At 47.4% G+C, this 24,117-nt stretch overlaps 5 protein-coding genes across 9 annotated transcripts; 2 read left to right on the top strand and 3 right to left on the bottom strand.

The window, feature by feature from the left end:
• Nucleotides 1-303: 303 nt before the first annotated feature.
• On the bottom strand, nucleotides 304-13,552 carry vas (ATP-dependent RNA helicase vasa). Of its 2 annotated transcripts, none has more exons than XM_043212639.2 (10): nucleotides 13,415-13,552; nucleotides 8,427-8,474; nucleotides 8,342-8,369; nucleotides 5,932-5,973; nucleotides 5,593-5,875; nucleotides 2,036-2,316; nucleotides 1,235-1,978; nucleotides 960-1,173; nucleotides 626-900; nucleotides 304-563 (listed from the first exon to the last, which is right to left on the bottom strand). In XM_043212639.2, exons 4-10 carry the CDS (start codon nucleotides 5,950-5,952, stop codon nucleotides 513-515), a joined length of 1,869 nt encoding a protein of 622 aa, XP_043068574.1. In that variant the 5' UTR covers nucleotides 5,953-5,973; nucleotides 8,342-8,369; nucleotides 8,427-8,474; nucleotides 13,415-13,552; the 3' UTR covers nucleotides 304-512. The 2 variants fall into 2 exon arrangements, with proteins under 2 accessions (XP_043068574.1, XP_070132746.1); XM_070276645.1 differs by lacking the exon at nucleotides 13,415-13,552 and adding an exon at nucleotides 12,359-12,477.
• Nucleotides 2,329-5,441, bottom strand: solo (sisters on the loose). The gene is made up of 2 exons (XM_070276643.1): nucleotides 4,332-5,441; nucleotides 2,329-4,011 (listed from the first exon to the last, which is right to left on the bottom strand). The coding sequence occupies exons 1-2, from the start codon at nucleotides 5,183-5,185 to the stop codon at nucleotides 2,547-2,549; spliced, it is 2,319 nt and encodes a 772-aa protein (XP_070132744.1). The 5' UTR covers nucleotides 5,186-5,441; the 3' UTR covers nucleotides 2,329-2,546.
• vig (vasa intronic gene) lies at nucleotides 4,122-10,979 on the top strand. 3 transcript variants are annotated; one of them, XM_070276646.1, is made up of 5 exons: nucleotides 4,122-4,278; nucleotides 6,131-6,279; nucleotides 6,696-7,454; nucleotides 8,557-8,826; nucleotides 8,897-10,979. In XM_070276646.1, the coding sequence occupies exons 3-5, from the start codon at nucleotides 6,758-6,760 to the stop codon at nucleotides 9,391-9,393; spliced, it is 1,464 nt and encodes a 487-aa protein (XP_070132747.1). In that variant the 5' UTR covers nucleotides 4,122-4,278; nucleotides 6,131-6,279; nucleotides 6,696-6,757; the 3' UTR covers nucleotides 9,394-10,979. The 3 variants fall into 3 exon arrangements, with proteins under 3 accessions (XP_070132747.1, XP_070132749.1, XP_070132748.1); XM_070276648.1 differs by having other exon boundaries at nucleotides 4,154-4,303; XM_070276647.1 differs by lacking the exons at nucleotides 4,122-4,278; nucleotides 6,131-6,279 and adding an exon at nucleotides 6,316-6,474.
• Nucleotides 13,553-14,007: 455 nt separating the features above from the next.
• On the top strand, nucleotides 14,008-15,622 carry TfIIS (RNA polymerase II elongation factor). The gene is made up of 3 exons (XM_017243326.3): nucleotides 14,008-14,305; nucleotides 14,419-14,505; nucleotides 14,570-15,622. The coding sequence occupies exons 2-3, from the start codon at nucleotides 14,434-14,436 to the stop codon at nucleotides 15,443-15,445; spliced, it is 948 nt and encodes a 315-aa protein (XP_017098815.1). The 5' UTR covers nucleotides 14,008-14,305; nucleotides 14,419-14,433; the 3' UTR covers nucleotides 15,446-15,622.
• Nucleotides 15,623-16,329: 707 nt separating this feature from the next.
• On the bottom strand, nucleotides 16,330-24,090 carry Chd1 (chromodomain-helicase-DNA-binding protein 1). 2 transcript variants are annotated; one of them, XM_017243615.3, is made up of 7 exons: nucleotides 23,889-24,090; nucleotides 22,478-22,966; nucleotides 22,305-22,414; nucleotides 22,068-22,241; nucleotides 17,449-22,005; nucleotides 17,267-17,389; nucleotides 16,330-17,191 (listed from the first exon to the last, which is right to left on the bottom strand). In XM_017243615.3, the coding sequence occupies exons 1-7, from the start codon at nucleotides 23,895-23,897 to the stop codon at nucleotides 16,993-16,995; spliced, it is 5,661 nt and encodes a 1,886-aa protein (XP_017099104.2). In that variant the 5' UTR covers nucleotides 23,898-24,090; the 3' UTR covers nucleotides 16,330-16,992. The 2 variants fall into 2 exon arrangements, with proteins under 2 accessions (XP_017099104.2, XP_070132816.1); XM_070276715.1 differs by lacking the exon at nucleotides 23,889-24,090 and adding an exon at nucleotides 23,763-23,837.
• Between the last annotated feature and the right edge of the window lie 27 nt (nucleotides 24,091-24,117).

The following is a 24,117-nucleotide window of genomic DNA, read 5'->3' on the forward strand; positions in this document are numbered from 1 at the left end:
CAAAGGCAGAGAGAGAGGCACGACGCATTCGGTGGTCGCCGGATGGCACTGGCTTTTCGGTGGGAGGGAATCGCACTGGCAGGGCGAGGCAACCATACATTCAAAAAGCCGGCTTGGATTCGAACGGAGAGCGCGAGAGCTGACAGAAAGACAAACAACAAACAATGAAACACGAAGGATGAGTACATAAGAACAAACATATGATTATACCGGGCACCATCGTGGCTTAAACGGGAGTATCTATTTCATAAAGCTCTTTGCTACACATAAATTAATTTAAAATAAAAATCGATCATTTTTTTCAGGCACTTATGCCATTGTGAGTATCTCTCGGTTTATTCTATTATTTTTAAACTTCGTACAATGTGTTTAAAAATGGTAATATGTTGGTAATGGTTGAGTAACTGCTGTATATATTCAATATATATATACTCCTTAAGATATCTAACTTAAACCACTAGGTCATCCTAGTCAAAATTCGATGGTTAAGTTCAAGTATTAACTTAAACCCCTTAGTCCCAGTCCTGCTCGTCCTCGTTAGCAGTAGTCGAGTAGTTCTTGCCCTGAGATTGGAAGTCTTTGTTAGTATCAGCGCTATCATACAAGAGAAGGTATTTCTACTTACACCACCACCACGAACGTCCAGGCCACCAAACTTCGACTCCAAGTAACCGCCACCGCCGCCACCTCCCATCTGGCGGAGGAACTCGGGAACTTCTTGCCCCGACCCCTCTAACGTGGCAATCAAGTCAGATGCCAGGGATCGGTCTTGGTCGGGATCAAAGAAGGAGGTGGCGCGGCCGTTGTTTCCCACTCGGCCAGTGCGTCCAATGCGGTGTACGTAGTCGGCAATGTTGTTGGGCATATCGAAGTTAACCACATGCTTTACATTTTTGATATCTGCGGAGGATTAATGGAGGATTAATGAAAGTAATCTGGGAATAATAATAGTAACCAACCTAAGCCACGAGCGGCCACCGAGGTAGCAATCAAGACCTTCATCTTGCCAGTCCTGAAGTCGCGCAAGGCCTGCTCGCGCTGACTCTGGAGACGATCGCCGTGAATTGAAGTCGTCGGGAACTCGGTTTCGGACAAGAAGGAAGCTAAGAAGTCGGCACCGCGCTTGGTTTCAACGAACACAATTGTGCCGTTGGCGTCTTCTCGTAGAATTTCCTACAAACATAAGCAATATAAGCATAAAATGAGCACAAAATCATCCAGAGATTAAACCCACCATTAGCTTGGAACGCTTGTTGAACTTGTTAACTTCGTAGACGGTCTGAGTGACATCCGAGCACGCACCTCCTACCACGCCAATGGTGACAAACACATAGTTGTTGAGGAATTCGCCGGCCAGGCGCTGGATCTCCTCCGGGAAAGTGGCCGAGAACATGAGGGTCTGATGCTCAGATCGCATGGTGCTGTGCGTCATGATTTTACGCATACTATCCGAAAAACCCATGTCCAGCATGCGATCGGCCTCATCCAGAACAACGAAACGCACGTCCTCAAATGTGATAAAGGTGCGATCAACGAAATCCAAGAGACGCCCGGGGGTGGCGATCAGCACATGGCAGCCCTTAGTGATGCACTCGTTCTGATGCTTGAACGAGGTGCCTCCGTACACGATACTGATCTTGAGGTACGACTCAAATCCAAATTTTCGGGCCTCACTGAAGATCTGGATCGCCAGCTCGCGAGTGGGCGACACCACGATAGCCTGGGGCTTTCCAATCTCAAGGTCCTGGGGTTCCTCCAGCAACTTGCTCAATATCGGCAGCAAAAACGCAGCCGTCTTGCCAGACCCAGTCTGGGCGCAGGCCATCAGGTCGCGTCCCTCGTTGATAACCGGAATAGAGACCTTCTGAATTGGAGTCGGCACCTTGTAGCCAGACTTGATGACATTTTCAGTCACTATGGTTCGGAGGCCGGCTTCCTCGAACTTCTTGATGGGCTTGGGCACATCCTCTCCGCTAACCTGTTGGTGGACAAATATTTTAAATTTGACCTATGAGGGGCAGAGTTTGGGACCAACCTTCACGGGAATGTTGTCGTATTTGGAGAAATTTATACCGGAAGTAATGCCGCTACTGAAAATCTCATTCTCGTCATTGGTGGGCTCAGGCGGAATGTAAAATTCGCGCTTCTTCTCGCCATCATCTCCATACTCGTTGTTGTTGTTAACATCGTCATCGTTGCGGCGACGTCTCTCGTAGTTGCCGCCTTCTCCACGGCCCCCACGTTCTCCTCCGCGTTCACCACGTTCTCCTCCGCGTTCACCACGGAATCCTCCGCGACCACCACGAGACTCTTCTCCTATTTCATAAATGGTTGATACGAATATTAAACAAATAGTTTAGACGAAACTTACACCAAAACATTTAGAAGACCACTATTATCAGTAATATAATCAGAAAAATAATTAAAAACCCCCTAGGGATTTATCCTAGTGGTACAAACCAATGGAACTAACAATACTTATGAAATAACCTCTAACTTTAATGCTTAATTTTAATATCTTAATAGAATTTATGAAAAGAAGTAAGCTAGCGAAGTGAAAACAAGCGACCATCGGCGCTTAGATTGATGAAATTTTTGGCTTTAAGGTCGAGTAAGTATCGAAAGGTTATAGCCGCATCCATTCGACTTTTGACAAATGGAGCTTTTTGGATATCCATCGAGGGCTGGGTTACCAGACCGATCATTATGCCGGATACTATTTGTGTTCTTCTGGCTGGCACATTGAAAATGACCTGCGTGTTGTAGAACTTGGTGGAGGGTGTGGAGATGTACTTTTTTTTCGAATCTTTGCCATTGGAGTCTGTGCCGCTCTGATCACACAGCTCCTTTTTCTGGCGAATAATCAGCGAGAAAAGATCAATGTGCTTCACCACATAGGCGTAGCACTCCATGGCTTCGTTATACACCAGTTTGCGACGGTCACTCAACGTTACACCTGTCGCCCTTTCAGCAGTGGGTATGGGTATATCTGACACACCATCTGATTGGTTTATTTGGTGGAGGATCTGTGATGGGTCAACATTAATGGGTGGCTGTATTATCTCCACGCTGGTCACCACGGCCTTTTCGCTTGTACTTGGCAGACAAGGGGTTTCGTCCAAAGACGGGGCTTCCACTATCGGGGGCAGTGTCGGAGGATCAATAATGGCGTGAGATATATTTGAGATATTCATGGAGGTTAGTATTTCGGAAGTATTGTTGAGAGTTGTGGATTCTTTAGGTGGAGGAGCCCCATCAGAGGTTAGGGCAGTGGAGCTTAAGACATCAGTAGGCGCAGCTGGAGGGAATATTTCGTTGACCGACTTGTCCTTCTGATGAGATTCGTCTGCCGATTTTCTAACAGCTTCTGGCTCTGCTTGAGTTACTTGAGCTTCCGGACCGAACTCCATTCGGAGCTCCTTCTCCATTTCGGATGCTTGTTCTAGTAAATCCGCCAAGAAGTTGGTCGTCACATTATGATTGCTTTGCGCCACCTCCGGCGGTACCACAAGCTCTGGCGTGGTGGGTCTTGGAGGTGGTCGTGCTCCTCGAGGCCTACGAACCCGGCGCCTTCTTTGTCTTGGGTTGGCCGGTGCCGATCCTTCATTGTAGTTCATAACCTCCTCCCGTGTCCGAAATATACTAGCCCAGTCCCGGCTGACGCTGGCAGGCTCTGGTTCTGGAGCCACCGAAGCAGCGGCAGTAGATCTTAGTTCCCTTATGGTATCTGAAAAGCCAGAATTTAACTCTAGCCGCTGCTCCTCATGGATCGCCGGAAGCAGGGGTTGGAAGGACGAAACGGATGAGGGAGTAACTCCAACGCGAGACCGCAGCACTGAGGGAGGATCCACGAGCGCTGTTTCCTCGGTATCCGCCGGTAACACCAAAGTACTGCCCTCCGCATCAGATACTAATGGAAACTCGGCCGGCAGGGGTGGGGCACCTAACGACCCATCTGGCAGCGACAACTGGTGATCGGGGCTATCGATGGTGCTGGGGAAAAAGGACCGTCTGTGGACGAACATGTGGGTTCGCATTAGTCTTTGGGCATGTATGTATATGTATTTAATATGTTAGTAAGATGTTAGCAGTCGTCTGGAAACATTTTCAAGTTAAATAGTAGCTTTGGAATCTATAAGTCTTGACAAATAATATTTTATTTCTTTCCACAAAAAAACACGAACATGTTTTGTTAAATGTTTTCGTAAGCTTTCAATGTTCGAGTTCTTCAATTAACTGCCGACTGACTCCGGAGCAACTCCAGGGCGCCCGTACATGGTAAGGTGTTAGTTTGGAATGCCGGGTTAGTATACATATTGTGGAGTAAGTACCTATTGTGTTCGTTGATGCGTCGCAGCGGCGTGGAGGACGCACGCATGGCACTCTGACTGAGAACCCGACTGGACGACAGGACCATGTCCTCGTCCCGGAAAGAGTCTAGCTGATTGGTGGAGACACCTTCGAGGAACTCCTGGTTCTGCGATTGCTGCTGTCGCGGCATGTGAACCGTACCGCTGACATGGACATTGCTCTCCAGGTGTTGATCCACAGGGGCAACTGGTGCTCTTCGCACCTGGTGCTCTTCTGGGCGCAGCTTGAGTGATTTGCGAATCCCGTAGCCCCGTGGCCTCGGACAAAGTAACCACGACTGAGGAGTTACATCGGGCCAAGGCATTCCTCTGCGATATTCTTGCATGTTTGGATACCTGAGCAACCGACAGTCGCGTAGAATCATATAATCTTCGTTTAGAATGGTCCGATTTCTGGAGGAAGGCACATAGGTCGGCCGAGGCGCTTCCGATGGAAGTGTCTCGTCGTCACTGTCACTGTCGCCCCCAAGGCTATCCCTGGACCTATCTAAGGCGTTCATATACATCTCCTTTACTTTTCTGATGAATGAATCCTCGCGGGAATCATTTACTTCGCGTCGATGGCTTGCATTTGGTTCACGGGATGTGCGACCCTCGTCCGTGATGGCTCTTCGCCTGCTGGCCCTTCGCTTTGATGGCGGGGTGCTGGGAACTGCGAACAACTCTTCGTCCAAGTTCTCATGCAACTCATTGACTCCCCTCTGCCACTGCGCCAAAGCGCATTCCCCTGCTGGTTCCGGCGGATCTTCCACGTTGTTGAGTAGGTTATCGATTTCCAAAATAAAACTGTCCATTTTTGCGGCCGTTTCGCGCATTTGCTTCAACTCCTTATCTCGGGTTTCCTTCTCGAGTTGCTGCAGGGCGGTCCAACCTTCGTGAACCAGGTTCCTGAAGGCGATGAAAATATATTGGCGAAGCTCCCGCAACTGCTCCACGGACTTGTACTTGCTCAGGTCGACCTGATCGATGAAGGCGGCCACCACATCCCTGTCCCAGCTATTAGGGAGTGGCGGTGTTTCCACAACTAAGGTGGCCACCAATTACCAAAAAAAAGGAAAAGAAAATAACGAAAAAAGAGAACAAACTACATGACAAGACGATAAACTAAATAACAAAATATTAGCATACTCTAGCCCTTTAATGAACATCCTATCTTAATTTGAACCCTTTCCAGCCATGGAGATCGAGCCGAATAGATTCATTGTCCACCACTTCCACTTACCGTCGTCGTCATCCCGACGTCCACGATAGCCGCCGCCTCCGCCTCCTTCGCGGCGACCTCCGCGGTAGCCATTTCCTTCACCATCCTCGTCTCCGCCGCCACGGCGATCACCACCGCCTCGGCGATACCCGCCGTCGCCGTCGCCACCGTTGCGTGCGCCACCCCCGCTCTTGCCTTGGTCGTCGTCATCACTCCAAGCGGATGCATCCTTTTCCGGCTTGCCCTTGGGCTTGTCCTCCCAATCACCTCCACCGCTGCTGCGGCCGCCGGTTGGTGCAGAGGGCTGGAATCATTCAACATATTAATGGGCAGTCTTGTTAAAATATCAAGGATACGCACCTCTTCCTCCCAGTCAGACATGGTTCGGAGTAATTACGTAGGCTATATAATAGAAAGGATGATTATTTCTCGAAAATTCAAACTTGGCGCCAACAAAAAAGCCTCTTAAAGACTAGTTCTTTAAACTCAATTCCTTAGCCAGCCACCTCAATAGAATGCCAAGCTTTCATAATAATGACCCCATTTATTGCCATTTCAGCCTTCCTCCCACTAATGTCATGAGATGATATTCAAAATCAGTACCAAGTAGAGGCTACGAACAGAGGCCGCTAAACACAGACGTTGGGGCAACCAGTGGGACCTTGTCCAACACCCATTTGCCGTTCGCATCGGGACGCGGCCAAAAACGTGAGTCTCTGTTTTTCTATGTATACCAAGAACACATGTGGGCCGCTGGCTTGGCGCCCCTGTGTGCGTGAGTTGGGCCATGTGCGTGTGCCTTGGCCTGCGCCTGTGGTGGTAGGTAATACTAGCAGCGAGGCGAAGAAGAAACGCAGAAAATTAAGGTTAGAGAGCAGCCAGCCAACAACAGCCAGCGGAAAAGTAAGAAAAATCCCTCGAAAAGGCGCAATTTAAATGCCAAAAATTAAGTTACTCGATTCGCTAACAAGATAACTTGTAAAAAACCCAAAATTTAACACATTTTGGGGGATTGTGAGCGTTTGAAAAGTCAACTGTGATTGCCCCGAGAAGGGGTGGTGTGAGGCGAGCGAGCGAGAAAGGAAAATCAATCAATTCAGGAATTGTGTAAAATTCTTTTGCAGGAAACAGCAGCAGCAGCAGCAGTAGCAGCAAGCCTACCAAGCAGAACCACACACCTCACAGCATGGACAGCGCCGGTAAAAATCGTTATGAGCTCTTGTTCATGGACGACGATGTCAGCGATCCATTAGATAATCTTGTGGCGCCGACGGCCGCAGCAACGGCAGCAGCAGCCGCAGCTGGCAAGAAGAAGCAGCCGAGTGCTGCGGGTGGTGCTGCATCGGGTGGCGCCAAGACCGCCGCCAAAGTGCCCAAGGCGGCCAACGCTGCCGGAGGACCCAATCCCAAGAAGCCCAACCAGGCCGAGAAGGAAAACAAACCGAATGCGCTGAACAAGAACGATGGCAAGAAGTTTGCAGCCAACGGCGAGAAGCAGCAGTTCAACAACCAAAACAACAAACAGGGCGCTCCTCGGCCGGGCGGTGGTGCCAACCGAACACGTGAATTTGGTAGCGGTCAAGGACAGGGACAGGGACAAGGACAAGGACAGGGACAGGGCCAGGGACAGCAGCAGCAGCGCAGCGTAAACTTCCGTCAGCAGAACGGCAATGCCGAGACACGCGAGCAACGCAACAACCGTCGCAATGTCCGCGAAAACGGAGGAGGAGCACCCGATGGCCAGCAGTCGCGTCCGTACCGCGGCAACCAGGGTGGCGGCCCAGGCGGTGCTGGCGGCGATCGGCCCCAGCGCCAGAATCGCAACTACGATGGCCAGAACAGGAAGCGGGAATTCGATCGCCAGTCAGGATCAGACAGAACCGGTGAGTACCACGACCATCTAATAGAACTATCAGAGGGCGGTTGGGGCAGACATAACCACAAACGGACAGGGCGACAGCCCGCCCACCCAAACGAAAAATTAACAGAAACAGCCTTTCCATGACAACGAAACAGCGAGGCGGTGGCCAAGACGAGGAGGAAAGCCTACTCACGAAACTAATTATCCAGATAGCACCTTAGATTACACGTTTATTGAATAGAAACTGAAAGTATATAGCCTTTGATAGTCTCAACTCCTGTTTGATAACCTAAAGCTGGGAGTAGATAAGAAGAATAAGCCCCCGCATAGTCCCCCGCTCACGTGGTGGATCGTCCAAAATCAATACTAATGGCTGGCAGCTAAAATCTGTACATATACCTAGTAGTTTTCTCCCACCCCGCTCTGCGATCTGCGTCCCACTCTTCACACTTCGGTTTTGGAATATCCAAAATTAAAATCTAAAATGCTGAAGCATGGCAATCGGTAGCAACAGCCGAAGAAGCAGTACGGCACAGCACAAATCTGAAGAGAGAAATGTGTTATAAATAGTTTGTGCCTCCTCTTGGCGGCATTTTCCCGTCTAGTCCCACCATTCTAGTCTAACGCAACGCGGTCGGTTTGGTTTGGTCTGTAGGAGGCCCATTCTATGGAAGGCATAGAAGCCAATGGGGTGGTGAAAACAGCTCGCCCCTAAATCTGATTACAGCACATGACTGGTCGGCTTATCTGTCGGTGTTCGAGGGTCGCTAATTTGACAGAAGAGAGCCATTGGGCAAGGTTACTCGTAACTAGTTGACCTAATTAGGGATAGATGGGAACCCTTATCGATTATAGTTACAGATATCCTTCCTTGAGGTTCCTATCATCAGAATCTTCAGTTCCACATACCTTTAAATGAAAAAGATTCGTCGTTTGCCTGAAAAACATAATTGTTTTAATATTTAAACAGAAACTATAGTCTGGTACAACTTACTTATCGCACTACAGGGTCTTCTAGTAGTTGGTTTGCGCGCTAGTGCAGCTGAAATAATTAAAATAATTAGAATCAAATTAGAATCAAGAAAAGTTGAGCAATTATTAACTTAATGAATTTACATATACAGGTGTCAAGGCTGTGGACAAGCGCGACGGAGCTGGTGCCCACAACTGGGGATCGGTCAAGGAGGCCATCGATGACGTTAACAAGAACGAAAGCGAGACCAGTGTGAACAATGCCGAGGGCGGCAACAAGGCTGACGAATCGGGCAATGAGCAACAGACGGAGCAGCAGGCGGCCGCCGAGGAGGAGACCAAAGAGCTGACCTTGGACGAATGGAAGGCACAGCAGGGACAGCGCATCAAGCCAACCTTTAACATCCGTAAAGCCGGAGAAGGTTTGTTTACAATGTTTTTTTTTTTCCAAACCTTTTTTTTTAAAACTCCCTCGCTATTACTCCCCTCCAGGTGAAGACACTTCGCAATGGAAGAAGATGATTGTCCTGACCAACAACAAGAAGAAGGAGAACGAGAGCGAAGAGGAACTTGAATACGATCCTGCCATGTACCCACAGCGCGTCGGCCGTCAGCAGCGCGTCTTGGACATCCAGTTCAATTTTAACGACGGTCGCCGCGGCGGACCCGGCGGATTCGGAGGTCGTGGCGGTGGACGCGGCGGCCCGCGCCCCGGCGGCATTGGCGGTGGACCGCGCGGAGAGGGCGGCAACCGTGGCGGACCACGGGACGGTGCTTCCACCGGACAGCAATACAACAACAGGGCGGACAATGAGGGCGGCAATGGCGGTGGTGCTTCGGCTGCACCCAACAACCGGCCGCCAGTCGATCGTCGCGGCCCCGGAAACAACAACCAGAACAGTGGAGGCCCGGGACCGAAGCGCTTCGATAGGCAACAGAATGCTGCTCCCAAGGTGAACGATGAGCGCCAGTTCCCCACACTGGCCTAAGTCCAAGTTTAGGCTGGAGGAGAAGGTGAAGGAGGAGTTCTTCAACTTGATGTTTTGGTGACTGAACGGGGCGAGGAGGCAAGAGGAGGAGGCAGAAGCGCTGGCAGAGGAGAGCAGGTTACCAAAATAAAACTTATAAATTACATATATCACAGACAAGAAACCTTCGAAACAAAAATCCAATTGTAGCCGCCATATAAGCCAAAAGCAACAAAAATACCAACATCCAAGCTAATAAATTTAAACATTAGATACCCATAAACGGAAGCAATTTTAGTTTATGCGTGGCCCGACTAATCAGATTTTATCATTAAAATCAGGATCAAGAGCAGGGACTTCGTATAAACTAGCATGCAACACACTCGCACACACACACACACATCCTCCTCATTGGGAATTTTGGTTCTTGGAATTCCCCGAATGGCTAGAGCGGATATTTAAATTGTTTTATTGCATTAACCAAAAGCCAATGCAATTGAAAGTTGTTTTTTTATGTTATCACACACACTCACTTAACTCATCCTAATAATCAAATCACAATTAGTAAGTCGCTAAACCGGCAAATTATGATATGGAACATCACGGCTTGACCGACCGCAGGAAGCAAGTCCCTCAATATATAATAATACAATAGTTTTCATCGAGAGAACAGTAAAGCATTTTCATTACTCATATTATTTTTGTTCTGTTAATATTTACATTTTCGGAGAGATTCTCCTCGAAGTTGTAAGCTTTTATTTTTACTATGTTAACTTTTATTTAAAATAAAGCAAAACTAAATGGACAAATATTTAACTCAGTAGTTGGAAAAATACAAAACAAAAAAAACAAAAAATATGAAAAACTGAAAGAATAGTAAGTGTTAAAACCTTTGTAATTGTGTTTCTTGATGCAAATTCTACGATTTAACTTTTAAATTTAATAATTATAAAGCAAACCTATGCATCATATATACTACTTTTAAATATAAAAAAAACCTAACTGAAAAAAAACACACACTGAAATACAAAAAAACAAAACAATATTACTTTAAGCATTATTAAAGAAATAAACAGAAACAAAAATTAATTATATATTGAATAACCATTGGAGCAAATATAAACCTTAATAAGTAGATTTAAAATTCCACCAACAGTTGGAGAGCGCTTTCAAGTCAAGACGGAAACAAAATCCTATAATCCTACTATGCTAACACACAAGATCCCTGTAAAATTGTTCTTCTTCTACAATTAGAGATTGTATAAATTATATATGAGATATATATATATTCGTACATAAACCGAAAAAATCAATGATAGGGATAGACACTCACACACACGAGAAAACCAAGAACAATTTTATGACAGAAATCGAAGAACTCAAGCAGCAGATCAAGAAAGAAAAACGTAAATGAAATGAATCCAGAAACATAAACAGAAAGAGAAACAGAAACGTAGGAGAAAGCACTTAGATGAACAAAATATACGACATTTTTGAAATAATGTATTTTGACCCAAAGAACAAACCATTCAACAGCAAACCGTGTTGAGAACTCGTTTAAACGTAAAAATGAAAATTAATTTGATAAAATAAACAAAAAAAGGAAAGTCTCCGAGTCTAATGCTTGAAGGGGAAGGAATTGGTAAAGAGGGAACAGAGTGGCAGTGGCTGCCTACTGCAACGTGTCTAGTCACGCATGCGCAGTGCGGAAGCGGAATAAACGGAATTGAAACGTAAACTTATGAGAAGCAAACAGAGGGGAAAAATCACAATAAATGTATGAAAAGATGGAGCGAACGCACAAGTTTCTTTTGGGCGAAAAGAAAGATCTGGAAGTTCCAGTGCCTGAATTAGAAGGATTTGGTGAAAAGTCGACAGAATAAAAAGTAGTTGCGTCTACTGCCTTTCAATGGCCGTCGACTGCAACGCGTCTAGACACGCATGCGGAATACGGACGCGGAACGTACGGAAATGAAACAGGGGAAATTATTATGAGCGATTGAAAAAGTAAGGAAATGCTTAAGTTGCTGTCGTTAGAAAAAATTATCCTGAATGAAAAGGAAAATGGACCGGAAGGAATTGGTAAGAGCAGAATCTAAATAGCCTTTCACTGCAACGACGAATGGAACTGGGAAAATTATGAGAAATAAGTGAAAAGGGGGGAAATCATTAAAAACAAATATAAAAAATTGAAAGAAATTTGCTTTAGTTGCTTTTGGGCTAAAAGAACAAAAGAAACTACTTCTAAACATCTAGAAGTAGCCCCAATGCTTGAACAAAAAGAAAGCGAAAATGGAATTTGGGGAAATGGGGAAATGGGAAAGATCTAGAAGTTCCAATGCTCAAACAGGAAAAAATTGGTAAAAGAAGAAGAATAATGGACAGAAGGAAAAACTTTAAAATTCTAGCGATGAATGGCATGGAATCGGTGAAAAGGCGAAAAAACAATAACAGAAAGAACAAAAGCACAAACAGATAATAAAAAAGCAGAAACGGAAAGGCTGCATATGGTTTTGAGAAAAAAGAGAAAAATCTGCAAGTCCTAAAGCTTGAATGAGAATAAAGGAGGAAGGAGGAAAGGGTGTAAGGAGGAAGAAATTTGTGAAGGAAAACCTAGCCTAGTTACGCATGCGTAGTATGGACGCGTGACACGCGGAATCGTGCTACGAAAATGAAAAAGCTAAAACGCTTCAATTACCTTTGGCCAAGAAAATTGTCTTTAATTTTAGCTTATGAAAATCTTTCAAAGTATAAAAAAGCACGAATAAAAAGGAATAAGACGAAAAAGAATTGGAGAACTCTGAATTAAGCACTGAAATTGTAATTAGCAATGGTTTTCAAGAACAATTTCAATTTAATCCGCGAATAAAAAGAATTAAGGCAAACACGAGAGAGGCAGAACAAACCGACTGAATGATTTGCAAAAATGTATCACGGAATTGGATTTAAGAATTCTTTCATAAAACTTTTAATTTAAAACACGTACCAAGTTTTTAAGTTCTTTGGTAAAAAAGATAAAGCTTTTAATAGTTTACTTGCCAATGGCTCGGTTCAGCTTGCACAATTCACTTTTTTATAATTAAACTTTTCACTGATAGCTTTTTTAGTTTTTTTTTCAAGAGCTGTTGACTGGGACAGATCACAGGAGAAAATGAAAGAATTTATGAAGCCAAAGGCGCATGTCAAATGTCAGTCAGGGTTGCCGATTCTCCAACAGCTCTGTAAAGGACTCTGTTAAGCTCCAGTGACACTGTTATTGCAAAATCAAGCTCTGGCAACTCTACGAACTAACGGTAAATGAAGCACGAAAACAGAGGCGAGAAAAAGACGCCATGCGAATAAGAGTGTAAGAAAGAACTTGGAGAATGTGTGTGTGTGTAGATTACTTGACATTTGTATGAAAATTTTCTTATTTGGAAGATGGGTGTAATGAAGGAATTGAAGAATCAAAGAATGTTACTTGCAAAGTGCACGTTTTAAGGCTTTTTTTCACATAAGCAAACGAAAATACGTACAAAAAGGAAAAAAAGTTAATGAAAATACTCGAAAGTTCTTTGGAATAATTTTGGGGTTTCTCTCTTTTATACTAAAAGGAAATTTTATTTGGTATTGCCGACGATCTCAATGAAAATCTTAGGGACTTTGGACTAATCACTTTTTCATTGGTTATTTCGATTCTTTGAACTTTTTACAACTAAAAGAGAATAAGAGAAAAAGTAGTAGCAAAAGATTCATTTCATGATTTTCTTCCCCGAAATGAATTACTGCCATTGGAAAAAGACAAGACCGATCATGGCTTTTTTATGCGAATATTGGGTTGAAAAATTACCGTATAATCGAATTTCTTTTGAATTTTGTAGTATTCAGTTTTAAAAAGGTAGATTTTTTTAATGCTTTGTAATGGAATTTAATGTTAAAAGCCGCACAAAAAAGAAATGGAAAGCGAAAAATTTTAATTTGCACACAAAATGATTTTTACTTTAAAACCTTATTTAGGCATGATTTATTGAAAAAGCTTGAGAAAAACATATATAAAACTCACCTGATAAGTTAGTTGAATAAAATATTAAAGTATTTCACCAAAATTTAACTTTTTCACTGCACTTCTTTGAAGCTTCTTCGCCGGCGGGACCGGAAGTGAGCAGAAGGTTGTTTAATGGGACCAAGTGAGAACATTTGGCTTATGGCAAAATAAACTTGGCGTTTCTATTTTAGAGCGGAACGGTCCCACATAACCGGTTTAAAATCATTTAGAAAAATGAAGTTTGTTTTAAAAAAAATTAATGAAAACAGTATTGAAATTGGTTTTTAATTCATAAAAAAAAAATATATTTCCTGAGACGAGCATTAACAGTGAGAACCGTATATGAACAGCTCGCGTGCTAAATTTTTCGATTGTAAGTCGCTACCAAATAGAAATGGTACGCTTTAAATGTATGCAATATTTTGCGTTTTAAAATATTTTAAACAAACACACATATAACTTAAATTGGTTAGTTTCTGCAAATTTGTACATAGTTTATCGGTTAAATTTTTGGCGCCTACCATTTTCAAGCAGTTTTCCATCTCTAAAAAAGGCTAAAAAAACTCTAAAGTATTTCAGTGATGTGCAACGCCAACGTCGAAATATATCGATGAATTTTAGTGAAAGACGGTCACTCCCCCGCACGTTCTGCGAATACAGAAAGAAAATATAAACAACTTCTGTGGGATACATTTAGAAACTAATAAAAATCTAGGCATTCGCAGTTATAAACCAGGCCTGAAATAAACTTATATTTCTTTATAAGAACTGAGGATTATTAATTTCTAACATAAAGCTGATTTTGCCGTCCAAGGGGTGCCGCCAAAGAATCCACACTGTCTTCCAAGTAGTGCGGTAACATAAAATTACACGAAAAAATCACCACAACGTTTATAGGAGCGAAACAAGGTAATTATCGTATACTTTTACCAAAGGCCCGTGACATGGCACAGCATATGGGACCTCGGAAAAAGGCAGTTGGCTGCTAACCTAACCTCTGTTCTTTGGTTCCTTCCCGGCAGTTTCTGGCGGACAAAATGAGCGTGGAGGACGAAGTGTTCCGGATTCAGAAGAAGATGAGCAAAATATCGACCTCAAGCGACGGGACAGTGAGTTGGAACACAGTAAAGACTCTGCACTGTAACTGTTTAAACTAAAATTGTTCTATTCTAGGGACAAGATCAGGCATTGGATCTGCTGAAGACACTGCAAACGCTGAGCATCAACCTGGAAATACTGACCAAGACACGGATTGGCATGACTGTTAACGAACTGAGAAAGAGCAGCAAGGACGAAGAGGTCATAGCGCTGGCCAAGACGCTGATCAAGAACTGGAAGCGGTTTCTGGCCAGTCCGGCGCCAACGACGCCGAATAATAGCTCGGCCAGCAAGGAGGGCGCCTCCAACAGCAGCAGCGCCTCAAAAACCTCATCCACCGCCAGTAAATCGTCCTCCAGCAAGGACAAATCCAGCAGTAGCAGCAGTTCTTCAAAGGACAAGCGCGAGGAGAAGAGGCCATCGTCGTCACAGACATCGTTCCCATCTGGGGGAATGACGGATGCAGTGCGCCTTAAGTGCCGAGAAATGCTCACCAATGCCCTAAAGATTGGCGAGGTTCCCGAAGGATGTGCCGAGCCCGAGGAGATGGCGGCCGAGCTGGAGGACGCCATTTACGCCGAGTTCAAGAACACTGACATGAAGTACAAGAACCGCATCAGGTCGCGTGTGGCCAATTTAAAGGATCTTAAGAATCCTGGCCTGCGCGGGAACTTCATGTGCGGCGCCGTGTCTGCCAAGCAACTAGCCAAGATGACGCCCGAGGAGATGGCCAGCGACGAGATGAAGAAGCTCCGGGAAAAGTTTGTCAAGGAGGCCATTAACGATGCCCAGTTGGCCACCGTGCAGGGCACCAAGACAGATCTCCTTAAGTGCGGCAAGTGCAAGAAGCGCAACTGCACCTACAACCAACTGCAGACCAGATCCGCGGACGAGCCGATGACCACCTTTGTCATGTGCAACGAGTGCGGCAACCGATGGAAGTTCTGCTAAGTCCCAAAGTCCCACACTCCAAATCGTACATCCACCACCACTATATTCTTATTAATTTGTAAAGACACACATTTAACAATTTTGTATTCGCCGTGCCAGTTTACACGTGGAGGCGCCTATACTGACCACCTAAGAGAGATGAGAAATTTCAATAAACGAGAACTATTGATAAAACTATCTACTGTGGCATGCCGGTGATAAGGCACTTGGACTGCCACATGCTGTTTGTGTTTCTGATAACGCTGGTGCGTCGGGCTAGCCATTCAAACCAGTTTCTAGTTCCAAGTCTGTCTTTGGTTTTAGAAAAGGCGCTCTCTTTGGGAGATGTGTAAGATTTTAAATTTGGGAAATGTAAAGATTTACTCTAATTCGAATATTTTCCAATTGGATTAAATAATAGGGTTTGGTTGTTGGTTCCTAAAGTGTATTTTATTAATTTTCTATAAATGTATTTAATTTAGGAAGCAAAAAAATTCATATTTGACGTACCAGTACTGCAACATTAGCAATTCTTGCACCATTAGCGCTTTGCTTATAGAACCATAAATAATTCTTAAAATTTTCATTAAAATGCATTTAATTAAATTTAAATTTTGATGGGCCGATTTTAAAAAAAATTGATGTACAGTCCCTCTGTTACTACATTTTAGTTGAATAACAGGGCGCGAATTCCTGAACCGGAACTAGTCACTTACATAGTTCGTTCAGCTGGTTCCAAATTTACAGTGCAAAATATCGATAAGACAATCGATATCGTCAAGGGCGGTCAAAATGTAAGGATTTAAACATTAACATTAGTTCCAGACTAAAATATTAAACCTAAACTTACCATATTCCACCGTTCATTGTAAGAAGATGACCAAGTTTACTGTCAACTGTATCAATTTTAATCGAATATAATTTATAATTTATTGATATAATAGATTTGACGTCAACTACAACGCACTTTATGTTATTATACCGTTAATATTAATATCTTTAAATTTAACTAAATTACACATTTCCGATTCATTCGCTGTTTATTTCTAAATGTTTATAAAAGTTTGAATGCAAATTAGACATAAAACAAATCCATAGTCTGCTGCGACTGCCTGGACCCCCCCAATTGGGCTCCATTGCTTATATGTGTTTACAAATCTATGTATCTTAATATATAAATAGTGAGAATTGGTTGATCTTTGTTTAAAAGCTTTTAGACGACGTTCGCATTCGCGTCGTGGCTACTAACAGCTCCCATCAATAACCTGCCTGCTGCATACAGATATACAGATAAATGGTACAAAAATAATGATTTGCAATAACGATCGTTAAAGCCTTTGACTTATACACACAGTAGGACTAACTAAGTAGTAGCGCTCCATGCTCAATGATACAGTGCTTGCTGTGCGATCGGATGTGTCACATAATTTAATGTAGCCTATACTAGCTGCTAGGTATTTCTTGTACAGATCATCTACGAGCTACAATGAACGTATTGTATGCTGGTTCGATTCCTTAGGTCTAGGGATTTTATGTACAACTCAGGTTCTAGATCGGGTGCCGGCACCTCACGTCTGCGTGCGTCGCTCGTAGTCACTGCGTCTGTAGTCAGCCGGATAGTCGCGCGGCATAACCGGATAGCCCCGGGGATCACTGCGATATCCAGGTGGCGGTGGCGGCAAGCCTGGTACGACTCCATTCGGCATATAGTAGGGCGGCAGGTAATGGTTTGAGTAGGCATGCGGTGGCAGGTGGGCGGAAGGATATCTAAAATAATAATTTATGCATTATTTCGAAATGGTTGATGGTACGGGGGATATAGTATACTGGACGTGAACTCACCTACGTTTATCTGGGCGTCGGTCGCGATCTCGTTCACGATGATCGCGATGATACCCACCGGAAGCACCCCCACTTCGGGGATAACCTGGGTCGTACCTATCCCGTTTATAGTCGAGGCTGTACCTGGAACAGAAGAAAGCGGTTAGGAAGCCCGAATGACATACTGGAGTGTATCTGGTTACCGTTCCCGGGCGTGCCACCGCTCGGACTCTGGCGTGTAGCCGGAGGGGGCAGGCGGTGGCTCGTAACCAGCACGACCACTACGACTGTTGGGTGTGGAGGGCGAGTTGAGGCCTTGGCGTCGGGAGTTACTGCTGCCGCTGCCCTCGTAGGAGCCACCAGTTCCCGGAGGCGCGCCACTTCCACCCGCGAAGTAGTCCCCCCTTTGGTGCTTCTTTCGATCCTCGTGGCGCTCTGTATTGAGACGCTTGAACGACATCGACTTCAGTTGGTCGCTAATGCCTCCGCCGGGAATCCCCGCTATGGCACTGCTGGCATCCGCATCGTTCTCGTCCCGTTTCCTCTTCAGCGGCGAGTCGTTCGCAAAGCGTCCAGAGGGAAGAGTGCCGCCAGGCTCCGAGAACCGCGACTGGCCGCTTCGTTCTTTGTCCTTTTTCTTCTTTTTGCCGGCGCCCTTGTCCCGCTCCTTGTCCTTCTCCTTGTCAGTCGGAAGCCCATTTCGTTTGGATTTGTTCGGACTACCCGCCGCATCCTTGACTCCATCCTTGGCTTTTCCCTTCCCCTCGCCCGTCTCCTGCTTGAGGGCGTGCTTGTAGATTTTGAAGAGACGCTTTGCGTCCAGCTCTGTGAACTTGGACACAAAGTACCACAGATTGCTGCGCCACTCCTTCTTCTCCGAATCGCTGTATGGCTGCAGGCACACGTCGATCTGCCGGCCAATTTGCAGCAGGCAGTCCTTGGTGTGCTGCATCTGGTCCTGCTCCGACAAATTCAAGTCCGGCTGGTCGAGAGCCTTCAGGGCCTTCTTGACGGGCCGCATCTTCTCCTTGCACTCGTTGAAAATGCTGGGATCCAAGTCGCCCAACACCTCCAGGGCTCGGGGCTCGTTGTTGGCCGTGAAGTGCATGGGCTTGTTGCCGTTGTTGTCCGAAGCGCTCGTCTTCTTAGTCCGGGCCTTAGCCCTCTTGGCCTTCTTGGCGGGCCCGCTGGACGGCTCAGCGGTGGAAGCATTGTGCGGCGATGCGGCGGACTGATCCGCTTGGCTGGCACTGCTCTCGGTGGCCACCGCAGCCTCCTCGCCTTCATGCGGTTTGCTCTCCACATTAGAACTGGCTCCATGCTGAGTGGCAGCTTTGCTCTCGACGGCCTTGGAGGTTCGAGGACGACGTTGGCGCCGCTGCCCCCCCTTCGTGAGCTCCACATTCTTCTTGATGATCTTTAGCAGGTACTCGGCTCTCGTCTGGAGCTGCTTCGCTTGTGGCTTGCGTGTGTCGTTGAGGAGGATCTTGTCCGTGAGCTTGAGCGCGGGATCCAGCTTCATTTGCTCCCAGGAGCCAATGCCGTACTGGTATATACCGCACAGCAGCTTGGTGTCCTCCTCGGCGCCCCATTCCACGTCGAAGACCGGAGCCCGAGTCTTGATGTTGAAGGTCCAGTTCTGACGCTCCTCGGCCGCGTTAGGCATGATCTCGTTCAGTGGCTGCAGCTCCTGCTCGGAAGCTAACAGCTTTTTGGCGTTGAAAGAGACGCCCCCCAGCTTCACCGAGAAGGTGGCGCGGGCCCGGCGCTGCTTGGCGCCCGGTGTCTCATCCACCGTCGAAGTCTTGTTCTCTTCCTCCTTGTGTTCGTCCAGGAACTGGACGCAGCGGTCGTGCAGCATCTCGCCCAGTCGTTTCAGCTCTGCCAGCGGCTTCTCCTGGAGCTCAGCATCGCAGGCGATGGCCTCCAGCCGGTGCAACGGAGCCGGAAACTTCTTATAGCTGCGGATGAAGCGCCTCAGCTCGGCGTCCGTGAAACCAGTTATCTTCTCCTTCATGGCGGGTCGTCCCCGTTTTCGAGGGCGTCCGTCGTCGCCGCTGCCCTCCGAGCCCACTTCATAATCGGAATCGGCGGAGTCGTTCGCTTGCTGCTTGCCCTTACCCTTTCCGGCACCCCGCTTTCCATCGGCCTGGTTGGCGGCCGCAGTCTTCCTGCGGGGCGGAAGGTAGAGGTCTTCCATCTCCTTGGCTCTCTCCTGGTCCTCGATGACCTTGCGATAGCCCTCCGGAATAATGTCATCCCAGTCCTTGCTGTCGTCCTCCTCGTCGCCAGCGTTCTGCTCCTGTTTGGCGGCCGACTCGCTTGGCTCCTCCTCGAAGGCGGCTATGCTGGCCACCTTGAAGGCGGACAGCAGGTCATCGCCCGGCATTTCGGGGTCCTCGTTGCGGGTCTCTGCCCTTCGCAGGATCTCGTCGATGTCGCAGACCAGTTCGTCATCGTGCTCCTGCTCATCCTTGAACAGCTCCTCGGCGCCGAACTTCAGAATGGCGGACAAGTCGTCCTTGTTGAAGGGATTCGAGTTGGAGGAGTGCCCGTTGCCGCTCTTGTCCAGCACAGTTCGACCCGTGGTGTCCATTCGCTGGATGACGAGGTGGTCGAGAACCATTTTCTGCTTGGCACGCTCCACAATCTGCTCCTCCACGGATCGGGCGGTGACCAAGCGATAGATGTTCACTTGATTCTTCTGCCCGATGCGATGGGCTCTGGCCTGCGCCTGCAGATCGTTCTGCGGATTCCAGTCCGAGTCGAATATGATCACCGTGTCGGCTGTGGCCAGGTTAATGCCCAGTCCTCCAGCCCTGGTCGAGAGCAAGAAGCAAAAGTCCTGGCTGCCCTCGGCGTTGAAGTGGTCCAGGGCCTGTCGCCTCATTTCTCCCTTAATACTGCCGTCGAGGCGCTGGAAGGGGAAGTGGCGCTTCTGCAAGTAGTCCGCCAGGACGTCCAGCATGCGCACCATCTGGGAAAATATGAGGACCCGATGGCCCGTCTCCTTCAGGCGGCACAGCAGCTTGTCCAACAGCACCAGCTTGCCGGATCCCTTAAGCAACGTCTGCAGCGCCTCATCCTGCTGCAGGCCCATCAACTCGAACTCCGAGGGCCGAATGAGCGCCGCGTGGTTGCAGCACTTCTTCAGCTCAATGACTATGTTGAGGAAGGTGGAGGTGCTGCCGCGCTTGCCCTTGCGAAGGGCGTCAAAGTTCTTGGTGAGGATCCACTTGTAGTACTGCTTCTGCAGCGAGGTCATCTCCACGCGCAGAATCTGCTCCACCTTGGCCGGCAGCGACTTCTCCACGTCCTTCTTCACCCGGCGCAGAATGTACGGCTCCAGCTGCTGGTGCAGACGCGTGTAGCCCTTGTCCTCCGCGTTGCCGTGCTGCACCTCGAAGTTCTCCCAGGTGTCGAACTTCTCGGGCATGATGAAGTGCAGCAACGCCCACAGCTCCTTCAGGGAGTTCTGCAGCGGTGTGCCCGTGATCAGCAACCGGTGGTTGGTGTCGAACTCCTTGAGGGATTTGTACAGCAACGAGTCGTCGTTCTTCAGGCGATGCGCCTCGTCCACCAGCAGCGCTGCCCACTGCAGGGTGCCAAGGAACTGCTTGTCCTTCAGAACGATTTCGTAGGTGGTGAGAATGCAGTTGAACTTGAGGCGCTTGGAGCCCTCGAACTGCCATTCGTACTGCTGGATTAGCTCGCGGGACTTGATGTCGCCCAGGTAGGTGACCACATTCAAGTCCGGCGCCCACAGAGCGAACTCGCGCTGCCAAGCGGTCATCGTACTCAGCGGCACCACGCAGAGGAACGGCCCGTACAGATGGTGGACCTTGAACAGTGCGTACAAGAAGCAGATCGTCTGGATGGTCTTGCCCAGGCCCATCTCGTCGGCCAATATGACCGAGTTCTCCTTGCACCACGAGTGCAGCAGCCAGTTGAGGCCGTCCATCTGATAGTCCCTCAGGGTCAGGCCGGCAGCCAAAAACTCTGGTTGGTTTTTCAGCCGCGAGAACTTCGGTCGGTACTTGAGAACCCGACAGTGGCGCGAGGGTGTACACTTTGAGCATTCGCGCTCGCTGAACTGTTCCGCACAGCGCTGCCACTTGCGCATCACCAGAGCGGCGTCCTCCCATGTGGACTCCGCGTAGGGCAGCGACTGCCACTTGCACAGGTATTCCTCGGTTCCGTCATCGGGTTTGGAGCCCTTGGCGATGATGCGGTCCACGTTGTTGTATGACTTGAGCAGCTCTTGCTGCAGCTCGAGCTGGCACTCGAAGTAGTCGATGTCCTCGGGCCCAGCGTACCGACGCCAGTAGGACAGATCCTGCTCCTTCTTGATGAAATTGTCCAGCTTCTTCATGCCCTTGGCCTTCATCTCGCGCAGAGTGCTCTCGGACTCCCACGTGTTGTGAATGTACGACCAGCCCTTCCATTTTATCAGGAAGTGGCACTCCGTGTTGCCATCATTCTCAGGGTTCTGCTGCTCCCCGTATCCAGCGTTCGGATCAAATCCGTTCTCCTCGATGGCGTAGATCGTCGTCTGGTTTCCGGTGCATCCCTTCTTGCCCATCCGCTGAGCCAGGATGCGCTCGATGGTTTCGCACTTCTCCTCCTCCTCGGCGGCGGCAGCAGAGGCAGCGGCTTGACTCTCGTCATATTCAAAGTCAAGCAGGTCTTCAGAGTCGGTAGCCTCATCCTCGGATGCCTCCTTGTAGCTAACGGCAGCGGCGGTGCGTCTAGTAGCACATCTGCTCCAAATCAAACCCCCGATTAGAAGATAATGATGGTAAATGATATATATATGCGTTACCGTTTGCTGGCATCATCGTCATCACTGTCCTCGGAGCTGAAGGACTTTATCCTGCGTCGTTGCTGCTGTTGAGCTGCCTTGTTCCTGGCGGATGCGGCTGCAGGCTTGCGTTTGCTGGTGGCGGATGTGTCCTCGTCACTCTCCTCGCTCTCGTCACTTTCGTCCGAGTCCCAGCTGGCAAATGAAACAATTGCGTTCAGAAAACAAATGTGGAAAACGAAAGCCCTAAAATCTCACGTTTTCTTTTTCTTCTTGGGAGCTGGAGGACGCCTCGTCTTGTCGGCTGCGGTTGGCGGCTTACGAGCCTGGCGTGTACGTTTTGGTCTGTAATCCTCTTCATCGTCCTCCTGTCGAAAAAAAGTCTCGATATCAAGTGGTATTGTCCATCAAACCATCAAATCCCGACTTACGCTGCTGCTGCTGGACGTGGAAGAGACTTTGGCGGAACTATCACTGGCTTCATCGGCAGAGGGTTCGCTGGTTGCAGGCTGCTGCCCAGCCTCATCGTCGTCGTCATCGTTCCCCGTTCGCGAGGAGCTTCTGTCGACGCTCTCGTTCGATTTGCTGTTGCTCTGTGCCTCAGGCTGTGCCTCAGTCTCCGATTCCGAATCGCTGCCACTCGAACCAGCACTCGAGCTGTCCTGATCGTCTGTGAATCCATTTGTTTTGCTGTCTGCTTGCGCTGCAGCTGCCGTTGGCGGAAAGCCGGCCGTCGCCGTTGACTTGGCTTCCTGATCCGTGGAGGCATCACTAGAGTTTGCAGAGGAGCTGTCCGAATCCGAGTCAGATCCGGATGAGCCACTCCCGCTTCCGCTGCCACTGTTTTCACTGAGATTGGCTTCGTCCCGATTATCATCTTGTTCGTCTGAGCCAACACTATTCGCGGATTCATTGAGTGCCTGGCCATGAAAGAAAGGAAACATTTATGGGATTTGAAGCATAGTTCTTAAGAATAAAAGAATAGTGAAGAATTCTCTTTGTCTAATAGCCCCTAGAGGGATAAAGCGTCTGATGGAGCAGCCGATTTCCATAGAGATTCAACCGGAACTAAGAAACACCTCGAAAACGGATGCATTTTCAATCCTGGCACTGTAATTTGCGGTTTAAATGGCAAAAACTTGGCTGATTTAACGAAAAAAATGATAAAATATTTAAGGAAAATATTTTAATTAATTTTTAATAGAAAAACCGAGTAGTACAAGAATAATCCAGGTACCGGCGTCTATTTGGTGGCCGAAAAACCCAGCAAATCTGTCCAAAATTCGTCAATGAAAAATTTTTACCTTTGGATTTCTGATTACGTAACGGGTGAAAATTTTCAAATAGCACTAGAAAACGATGAAATCCAGGCATTTTTAAGGATTTTTGGAGCCACAGAAGAGGAAAACAAACCGAAAAGGCTGAATTTGACGGGATTTTGCGAAAATGGGTACCCAACCGATTTCCAAAAAATCAACACTGACAGCCACATTAGAGCCTGGAGAGTTGAATGCCATCATTAGATGTGTGAAACAAGGTCCATTTATCGGATAAATCCTTTGATTCGCCAGGCCAACTCATTCGCAGTCGCCCCATCAGCCAGCAGAGTGCGGGTGTCTCGCACCGAGACTCCCGCGGACTTCGGGGCTGAGCAGCCACGCCCACAATACGGAACGTGTGTGTCGTTTCGAGCACTGGATTTTAGTTCATACTCACACGACGACTTTGACATAACTGATGTGAATCGCCTGGTTTCAAATGATGAAAGAAATTCATAGTTTTTTCGACTTTTTTCACACACACCGACTTTCGACATTCACAGCTTTTTCAAGGCCTACTCACCTGGCTCATTATATTGTCGTGGTAGCACTCCCAGTTGCCTTGTAGCGCTCATTAAATACGGGCAAAACACTTGTACACAATCGCTGGCAAATGTTTACGATTTTCCCGTTGGCCACTTGTTTTTAAATGCACTTTTTCGGCACACAAAAGATGTTCACGTCGTCTTCGACTTCTTCTTCTTCTTGTAATAAAAAATACGCCATTTTGTTTTTAGTGCCATCTCTTCAGC

This window comes from Drosophila bipectinata, chromosome 2L (genome assembly GCF_030179905.1).
Source record: "Drosophila bipectinata strain 14024-0381.07 chromosome 2L, DbipHiC1v2, whole genome shotgun sequence".
Taxonomy (NCBI): Eukaryota; Metazoa; Arthropoda; class Insecta; order Diptera; family Drosophilidae; genus Drosophila; species Drosophila bipectinata.

Bases quoted from the DNA above. Each gene is read 5' to 3' on its own strand.
- solo (XM_070276643.1), bottom strand. From the start codon at position 5,185: ATGCGCGAAACGGCCGCAAAAATGGACAGTTTTATTTTGGAAATCGAT. The intron at 4,012-4,331 runs GTACTTACTCCA...GTTCGTCCACAG, and splicing joins CGCATCAACGAACACAATAG to ACGGTCCTTTTTCCCCAGCA.
- vas (XM_043212639.2), bottom strand. From the start codon at position 5,952: ATGTCTGACTGGGAGGAAGAG. The intron at 1,174-1,234 runs GTGGGTTTAATC...TTATGTTTGTAG, and splicing joins ACAAGCGTTCCAAGCTAATG to GAAATTCTACGAGAAGACGC. The intron at 564-625 runs GTAAGTAGAAAT...TTCCAATCTCAG, and splicing joins TGGACGTTCGTGGTGGTGGT to GGCAAGAACTACTCGACTAC.
- vig (XM_070276646.1), top strand. From the start codon at position 6,758: ATGGACAGCGCCGGTAAAAATCGTTATGAGCTCTTGTTCATGGACGAC. The intron at 7,455-8,556 runs GTGAGTACCACG...TTACATATACAG, and splicing joins GTCAGGATCAGACAGAACCG to GTGTCAAGGCTGTGGACAAG. The intron at 8,827-8,896 runs GTTTGTTTACAA...ACTCCCCTCCAG, and splicing joins CATCCGTAAAGCCGGAGAAG to GTGAAGACACTTCGCAATGG.
- TfIIS (XM_017243326.3), top strand. From the start codon at position 14,434: ATGAGCGTGGAGGACGAAGTGTTCCGGATTCAGAAGAAGATGAGCAAA. The intron at 14,506-14,569 runs GTGAGTTGGAAC...GTTCTATTCTAG, and splicing joins CGACCTCAAGCGACGGGACA to GGACAAGATCAGGCATTGGA.
- Chd1 (XM_070276715.1), bottom strand. From the start codon at position 23,822: ATGAATTTCTTTCATCATTTGAAACCAGGCGATTCACATCAGTTATGT. The intron at 22,967-23,762 runs GTGAGTATGAAC...TTTCATGGCCAG, and splicing joins AGTTATGTCAAAGTCGTCGT to GCACTCAATGAATCCGCGAA. The intron at 17,192-17,266 runs GTGAGTTCACGT...TTATTATTTTAG, and splicing joins CGACGCCCAGATAAACGTAG to ATATCCTTCCGCCCACCTGC.